The following is an 8,781-nucleotide window of genomic DNA, read 5'->3' as shown; positions in this document are numbered from 1 at the left end:
TACCTTTGGCTTTTATTAAAGTTATCTCTATTTTATGGCCGACACATCGAGCCCTGCTCCCCGGCGTCCAGTTTAGAAAATTATTTATTATGTAATTTGGTCAATACAAAAAAAGGCTCAGTGCCGCAAAAAAAATACCCGATTAACTCAAGGAAATTGTGAGTTACAGGAACAGTTCATTGTAAGATATGTCACTCTTTTCATCATCAGCAACAATAATAATGTTAAGCTGTGTACAACTGTCACGTATTCTCAAATCGTCCAAATATCACATGTTCAAGAGAAGCTTATAAATGCAAGCACTTCTGATCATCTGGAAAGGCAATGACTTATTACATCCAAATCTAGTTGGGTTCAGGATGGGTAGAGCCACAGAGCTGGCAACGCTGGTCGTTTTAAATCTAATCAAGGCACTTGACATAACAGATCAACGAGAATTATCTCCAGAATAGAATGCAGAAATTTCACCTAATTAGATTTTCCACAAGTAAAAATGCTGCTGATTCTGATATCCTCTTAAGTTCTGTATTGGGCATGGTCAGGATTACGTTTTAGCAGTGGGGGGGGGCAATCGAACTAAGGAAAGGGTCTATTCTGTAAAGGATTATCCTTGCAGGTTCTCGCAATCGTTTTTGTACTTTTGGAGGTTTCATGAACCTCCCGTGTAGGCAGTGAGTATAGGAGCTAAGCCTTCTCTATGAATACTTAAATCAAAAATCGTTCAGCGCTGAAAAATTCAAAGAAAGTATTAAAACTGTATTTCCCAGAACAAAATATAAAATAGTTAGCAGAAACTATGAAGCGAGTTGGGCTTAATGACATTAAATGACGTAACTCTTAGAAATAATACAAACCTTACTTTCATTCTTACTATTAACCCGTCACTTCACTGATGGAGAAAAATTAAGGGTTTAGGGAGAACATCACTAGAAATCTTCTCTCCTTCTTGGAATGTGTAAAGTAACTTATTTTCTTGTGTAATTAAGATTAAAGCAGATTCATGGAACTTTGCATTTATGTCAGATAAATTAACCTATCTGACTTCGTTTGTTTTTTTCTTTTAATATTATAAATACTACTTGGCATACCAGAAAAAGAAACTCTTGCAATTTTGATCCAAAAAAGCCAACAAATATTCGTCATATGAAGATATTTTTTGCCTTGCTGAAATCATCCCGAGTCACAACCATCGTCTAACACTTATTTAAAGAGATATACTACGAACGTAGCGAATCAAGTGCTCCAATGTAAAGATCTCAGCAACAATAACAAAGACGAATGGATTTAGTCAAATCTGCTTCGAAGAATTTCAGTTTAAGTGGGTACACACAAACTGCAACCTAATATCACATCAGGCTACGCATAAGAATATCACATTAAATTAAGGTATAGTTATACACCGCGTGTATGGAAGTTTACAACATATTCTGCGTTAGTTCTTTGAACTGTAATCACAAAAGGATCTGTCGGATGGAAAATGAAAGCGACTAGACGCCTTGCAGAGGGGATTGGTTGCTGATCTGGCAATCCTGTTGTAATGCTGAATTTATATAACGCAGAATCACGGCCGTAGAACCTGAAAAATATTTTTGGGTCAAATTAGTCTTGACTTTCCAGAAATAGGAAAATTAGTACTATCATACATTGTGACTCAAATGGCAAATTATCAATGTAATGCAATCGCTGTAAAATTTTGAGCACACGAAAATATAACAAAAATGCTACCATTGAAACAAGATCAGTGAAAGAATTCGGTGCTGGACTAAAAATCAAAATCCAAAATCTTTCTCAGTTCCAACTCTTTTGTAGACAATTGTCCAACCGTTTTCTCCTACAGCTGAATGAACCGAAATTAGTAGCAGAAATAGTAAGGTAACAATCTGGTGTTTCAGAAGCCATTCTGACCTAGTCAACTTCTCAAACTTTTGCGATAATGTCCTTGCTGTTCGCTGACTCTTAACGGTGTATATTCCCAGATATATTTACTGAAAACAAGAATTAATAACAAAATCAAAAGGAATTGTCATTGAATACATTTCCTATTTTAAGCACATGTCGCCACTCTAAAATTCATTTTTAAATTACCAAAGAATTCTCAATTCGTTCTATTGTATTTAATTATAATACAGTATGAAATTGACTTTGGAACATTCTCCACAGCCCAAGCATAAAGACTTGTCAAACGCCAAAAATTGTTGATACTTTTACCTCCGAATGATTGCCAAAGCTGGACCCATACCGAATCCTCTTTTTAATTTTCTCAACTGCATAAGTTGAGAAGTCAAAATGGTATCTTGGCACTCCATTATGTGCTTTTCATTTTTTTTTTTTTTTTTTTTACGCATGAAGAATCCCAAGGATGGTCTCAAAAACTTTAGCGCAATAAATACCACCCCATCTCTAATAAAAGCTCGTAACCTGGCAGGTATTTTGGTCGTAGAAGTCTTTAGAAACTCCTTATAGGGACTGTAAGTAAATCACAAGTTTTCACTAAATCATGAAATCTTAACATCTAGTACATAGCATTCAAGATCTCAGAAATTTACTGAACATATAAATGTCAGATGAGAAAAGTGAATGACTGCGGTGCCCCTGGTGGTAGCAATGTGTAAAATACAAGTTATATAGTCAATGGTGTAGGCTAGTAAGGTGGATTATTCGTTACCGTGAATTATTCCGCAACTGAAGTCAGGCTAGAAGAAGGGCAGAATATTTCAAGCTAGCTTAAAGTATAACTAGCATTTATTAGGAAACGACCTAGAACGGCTTTCTGTGTTTTGTGTGTGCAGAGGCAGTGAATTGAAGTATTCCTTTTAGACGGGTAAAATATCTTGCTTCGTGGATTATATACTCCTTAGAATCATCCGTAAGAACAAGGTTTATCCTGTGAAAAAGATACTCGACAACTTTACGTCGCACGAGGCTTCGGCATTTCATAAAGTGGCTACTGAAACTATGAACTCAGAACCGTGGTAATGACTAAAGTCAAAACCTAAGTGCTCAACACAAGAAACAGTCGTATGACTGGCATCGTTCTAAGCTTATATCTTCATATATAAATTGCGGAGCTTAAGAGAGGAATGTCAAACACAATCGAAACATATTATGTGCATGCAGGTTGTCAAAAGAGCGTATGAGCAATATTTTAGAAACGGCTTAGGGGATTAACTTGATATTTTCAGGACATGTTGAGAGGGATGTTGAACTATCCAAAAGGTACTACGTGCATACTACTAAGGGTAAGGGTATTAAGGTGAAACTCTCGAGGAATGTTGAACTAAATTAAAACAATGCAGATTGTTAAAAGGACGTATCAGCAACATCTTAAGAACGGCTAAGAGTATTAAGTTGAAACTTTCAGGGCATGACCTAAGGAAATGAGTGTTGACCTAAGGAAAAGGCAGTGCGCTAACTACTACTCTTACCACTGCTACTACTAAGATAATATTTTGTTAAACAACAAAAAAGCAAAAAACGAAACATCAAATATCCCCCCCCCCCCCCAAGGCTCTGTGGCCAGGAATGCATGGAGAAAGAAACAAAAGACAGAAACACACTAAAAAGGAAAAATTCCAATCAGCTGAAACCCAACCTGGAGCAAAGTGCCATGGCATGCATATAAGCAAAACAAAATTCGAATTTAGACTAGAGATATCAACCGGATATGTTTGAAAAATGTGTTTGAGTTTTCTAAGAATCCTCAGATTCCTGGAAATCTTCATTTGAAATTGACTAATATGATCCCTAAAGGAGAAATTCTCATAAAAAAAAGATTGCCCACGAACCAAAGAACGATCACTATATCTACTAAGAAAGCCCCTTGAAAAAATTATTTCCGAAAGTTGGGGCCAAGCCAGAGAAACCCGCAAGAAAATTAGGAAGCTTCACTTAGCAGCATATAATGCCCAGTCACAGAATTTGTCTGTCAAACAAAACATTTAACTTGATACGGGTCCTAGGATCCGCTCTGACAGCAGTACCAAAGGTGCTTTCATCAGCGAAGGCAACTGGAATGTCGTTACCACTTAATGGAAATATACGTTTGTGGACATGGAAAGATTCGAGATGACAAACTATTTATTTTTGGTTCATAACGGTAAAAACAGTACTATTAATATAAATTAAGAAAAGAAGTGACCCTAGAACTGAGCCTTTTCGGACCCCAAGCTCAACATGAGACGGTGTTCGGAAAAAATACCGTAATGAAATAACTTAAAGTGTAGAATCTGACGGGTCTAGGAATCAAAAGCTTTTTGGACGTCCACAAATTTAGTGACAGGAATCAGACCAGAATCAAGAGGAGAATGTAGAAAATTCAAAAGAGCAGCAAAAGCATGTTCAGTTGAGTCCTTTGCTCGGAAGCCAAACTGAAAATCGCGAAAAATCCTATACTTCTAAAAACAAAAGTAGAAGGGAAAGCATAGCCTTTACAAAATTTTGCCAAATACAGACAATAAGGATATTAATTAGCTGGTTCACTCTGAGGTCTACCTATATAAAAAAAAAAATTGAGCTCGCTTAAGTGAATTGAGAAAAATTCCATTCTCGAACGACATATTTACACGTCTTGTCATAGGAGAGATAATTGAAGAAAAAATGTCTTGTCATCACCTTGGTGTGTATACAATCTGGATCAGAATACATTGAACCTGTTAGTCCATTGACAAGTCTACTTATCTCAAACTCAAAAACTGCCTCCAGGGTCACTGACTTGAAGCAAGTTGGATCAAGATACGATTTGAAATCAGAATAGGCTTAGAGAGACGGGGGCCAACTGAAGAAGCAGTTATTTTTACAACATTTGCATGATAAAATGTAAACGTCTCTTTAACATTAAACTCGCCCTTAACAACTGAGCCATCAACCGTCAAATTCGGAGAGATATATACAAATTTAATCAGATGCCAGTTTTCCAAAAACTATTTCCGCGATTCAGAGACTCCTGAAAATAATAGAAGTGTTCAGCCTTCCAAATCAAAGAATCATTCAAAGAAACGTTCCTATAGTTTTTTAAACGTTGAAGGCGAGAGCAGCAGCTGCAATTGATGACTGTTTTCGTAGTTACGGCCTCTGATATTTATAGTTCTATATATATCACCTCCTCAACGCCTCGCTCTTTACGCTGAAGTTTGACTCTTTCTCTTGACTCTACTTTTTAAAACAGTAAAAAACTTTAGCGTAAAGAGCAGGGCTTTGAGGAGGAAAAGCCCCTTTCATATACGGAGTAATTTCTCTTCGTTTTAAGTTTTAATGTCGCTCCTTACTTTCAGTTAAAAAAACTTGTTTTTTTATTTAATTTCTGGACGTTTTTGAATTAATGCATGTTTTAATCTTGGCTCTCCGCACGTAAATAATTAAAAAGAAATTTGCACATTAATTTTTGTTTTGCTGAATGGCTTTCTCATAGATTTAATCAGAAGATTTTGAGAGAAAAAGGAGCGAGGGAGGAGGCCTAGTTGCCCTCCAATTTTTTGACTACTTAAAAAGGCAACTAGAACTTTTAATTTTTTACGAACGTTTTTCATTAGTAAAAAATATACATAACTTAAGAATTAACTTACGTAACAAACCTCTATATTCGTATGTTTTATTGCGTATATGAGGGGGTTCACCCCTACGTCAATACCTCGCTCTTTACACCAAAGATTAAATTTTGTCCCAATTCCTTAAGAATGACCCCCTGAATCACAAAGGCAGTAGAATAGATAGTTGAAATTACTAAAACAATATAGCGTAAAGAGCGAGGTATTACGAGGGGGTAAACCCCTCATATGCGTAAAAATTTCTGTTCGTTTTAAGTTTTAATGCTGCTCCTTACTTTCCGTTGAAAAAACTTTTCGTGTTTATTTTTTCATTGTTTTTTTTTTAAATAATGGTAGAAAATCCTGCGCCCCCTTCATTGAAATCCTCTTCCCCCTGACAAATTCCTCCATGGAAAGATCCTTCCACGTAATCCCCCCTCAACCTCTCCCCCCCAAAAAAAAGATTCCCCTGAAAACGTCAGTACACTTCTCAATAATCATTACTATATGTAAACAGAGGTCAAAGTTTGTAACTTGCAGCCCCTCTCACGGGGACTGTGGCGGAGCAAGTCGTCTCCAAAGGCATAGGTATTAGGGTTTTTGACTATGGTGAATAAAATGGCTATCTCAGAATTTTGATCCGGTGACTTTGGGTGAAAAGAGCGTGGGAGGGGGCCTATGTGTCCTCCAATTTTTTTGGTCACTTAAAAACGGCACTAGAACTTCTAATTTCCTTTAGAATGAGCCCTCTAGCGACATTCTAGGACCACTGAGTCGATACGATCACCCCTGGAAAAAAAAACAAATAAACACGCATCCGTGATCTGCCTTCTGGCAAAAAATACAAAATTCCACATTTTTGTAGATGGGAGCTTGAAACTTCTACAATGGGGTTCTCTGATACGCTGAATCTGATGGTGTGATTTTCGTTAAGATTGTATGACTTTTAAGGGGTGTTTCTCCCTATTATCTAAAATGAGGCAAATTTTCTCAGGCTCGTACCTTTTGATGGGTAAGACTAATCTTGATGAAACTTATATATTTAAAATCAGCATTAAAATTTGATTCTTTTGATGTAACTATTGGTATCACAATTCCATTTTTTAGAGTTTCGGTTGCTATTGAGCCGGGTTGATCCTTACTACATTTCGTTACCACCAACTGTATGAATAGCGCTTTATTAGAAACATTTTCTTACGTACTTATTTCAACATTGAAAACAAAAACAAAATGAAATTATAGTAACGTCAAATTTTGAGCTGATTGGCTTTCCAGCAGTTGATAACATTATATCATGAAAAGAGAAATCACCAATGCAACAGCACAAACACACACACACACAAAAAAAAAGAGAGAGACAGAAGGAGAAAAGGAAGACTGTTTTCCTAAATTAGTGATTAATATAGACCAGCACTTGAATGAGGCCTTAACCCTACTCATCCTTTGTCCATATAGCTTTTTTACTATAAGTGTCTATTTTTAAGAACCTTTTACTAGATAAGAGGAAAGATTTCTTGATAACAGTTTTTAAATTATCAAACACTACATTAAGTGATAAATTAGTATACATTGTCGCAAAATCGAAAGACTCAATTCTTTTAGCTGAAACCATTGTTAAAGAATCTATCACCTACAGTGAATTATTAACACTCCAATATGGATTAAAATTCGAAAATTTTTTAATACCAGAACAATAGGTTTTAAGTTTATTTACAATTTCCTTTAAAATTAAAGAGAGGTCAGTAGCAGCAATGCGGGTTGGACATTTAGCTGCTCCAGCAATAAACCGTGGTTTAGGGGGATTCTTATGAAATTTTACAGTCCAATATAGGAAAGGGAACTTTTTATCATTGTCATTTATTTTAATATTAAAATTTTTTAAAAATATTTCTTCAGTCTTTTCAATTAAATTCTCATCCTCTATATTTACCTTTTCGTAAACATTAGTTGTGCATAACTCCCTTTTTAAGATATCACAATACAGCTTCTGACAAATTATGGCAAAATTATTATTAGCTTTATCCACTGGCACAATTACAAATTCATTCTTTAGATTAGCAATTGCTTGTTTAATCTTCGCATTATAAAATAATGATTTAGTGTTACTATTTTTCAAGTTAGAATATATTTTATTTCTTATTCTACTAATAATTAAATTCTTCCAACTTTGAAAACTCTCTTTATTTTTATTCTCTTTCTTACACCACTTAACAATAAATAAATCAAAATCATTTTCCAAGCCATCAAGAACACTCGATGGTTTCAGATGATGAGAAAGACGGAAATTAGCCCCTTTATTCATTATAATTTGAAGATCATCTTGCTTTATTATTGACAAGTCCCCTGTTATAACATGTTTGTAAGTAGGATTTACAAATGGGCCAAGTTGCTTACAATTACAAACCGGTTTCCAATTTATATCACTATCTAATCTTTTTAGTATTGAATTATAATTAAAAATAATTTGCCCAATAGTTTTTGAAAATTTATAAGTTAAAACTGGACTATCATTATAATTCAAATTACTAGGAAGGGCCTGTTTCACATGCCGCTGATTTAAAATTTCTGGTAAATTAATATCTTCAATCTGCTTACAAGTAAAATTAATAGGTAAATATAATCTGTTATCCTTATTACTAATCTTATTGAACTTTTTCTTTTTTGAAATAAATTTCGTTTTAGTTAGAATGCAAATTGTATCACATATTACTTTAAAATTATAATCAAGAGCTGTATTATACTTAACAATCCAGATAAGTTTGATTAAATTCCTCTAGGATAAATTATTTAGACATTTTATTACAGAAATCATACCCCTAGATTCAAGTAGCTGGCATAGATCTATAGAAAGCATATGTACATCTAATTCATTTTTTCTATTATTTTTCCTGTCCTCTCGATCGTTTTTTACGTTTAGTAGGACAAGTAAAAGAAGGATGGTCCATAAAACCATCAATACATTTAACAACAACATGAGACATGTCACCATATTTTGCTATACGATCATTTAGCCCAAAAGGATAAGCTGTACCAAGAGTATGGATCCAGAAATCCTCCTGTTTACGTAGTCTATTATTCTTCTTTTCTTTATTTAAATTTTCTAAAATTGTGACAGTTATAGCTGATATGGAACATTTACCATTATTACAATGTTGAACTAGATAGTTATTAGTTTTTTCATTATTCACTGTTGTCTTATGTCCAGAAAATCTTTTATATATATTATTAGTTGTTTCCCCCACATATTGTAGGCAGCATT

The 8,781-nt window shown here is 34.7% G+C and overlaps 1 protein-coding gene across 5 annotated transcripts in view; it reads right to left on the bottom strand.

Annotated features, from left to right (window-relative positions):
• Nucleotides 1-735: 735 nt before the first annotated feature.
• The window catches only part of LOC136038018 (DET1 homolog), a 35,933-nt gene continuing 27,887 nt past the window's right edge, over nt 736-8,781 (bottom strand). For 4 of the 5 annotated variants that reach the window (XM_065720950.1, XM_065720951.1, XM_065720952.1 and 1 more), the window contains one exon: nt 736-1,576. In XM_065720950.1, the coding sequence (XP_065577022.1) occupies nt 1,393-1,576 (184 nt within the window). In that variant the 3' untranslated portion in view covers nt 736-1,392. The remainder of the gene's footprint in view (nt 1,577-8,781) is intronic. The other variant, XR_010620107.1, reaches the window with a different exon arrangement.

This window comes from Artemia franciscana, chromosome 17 (assembly GCF_032884065.1).
Source record: "Artemia franciscana chromosome 17, ASM3288406v1, whole genome shotgun sequence".
NCBI classification, from domain to species: Eukaryota; Metazoa; Arthropoda; class Branchiopoda; order Anostraca; family Artemiidae; genus Artemia; species Artemia franciscana.
Note: the sequence above shows the minus strand (reverse complement) of the source record. Positions and strands in the feature narration are given on the sequence as shown.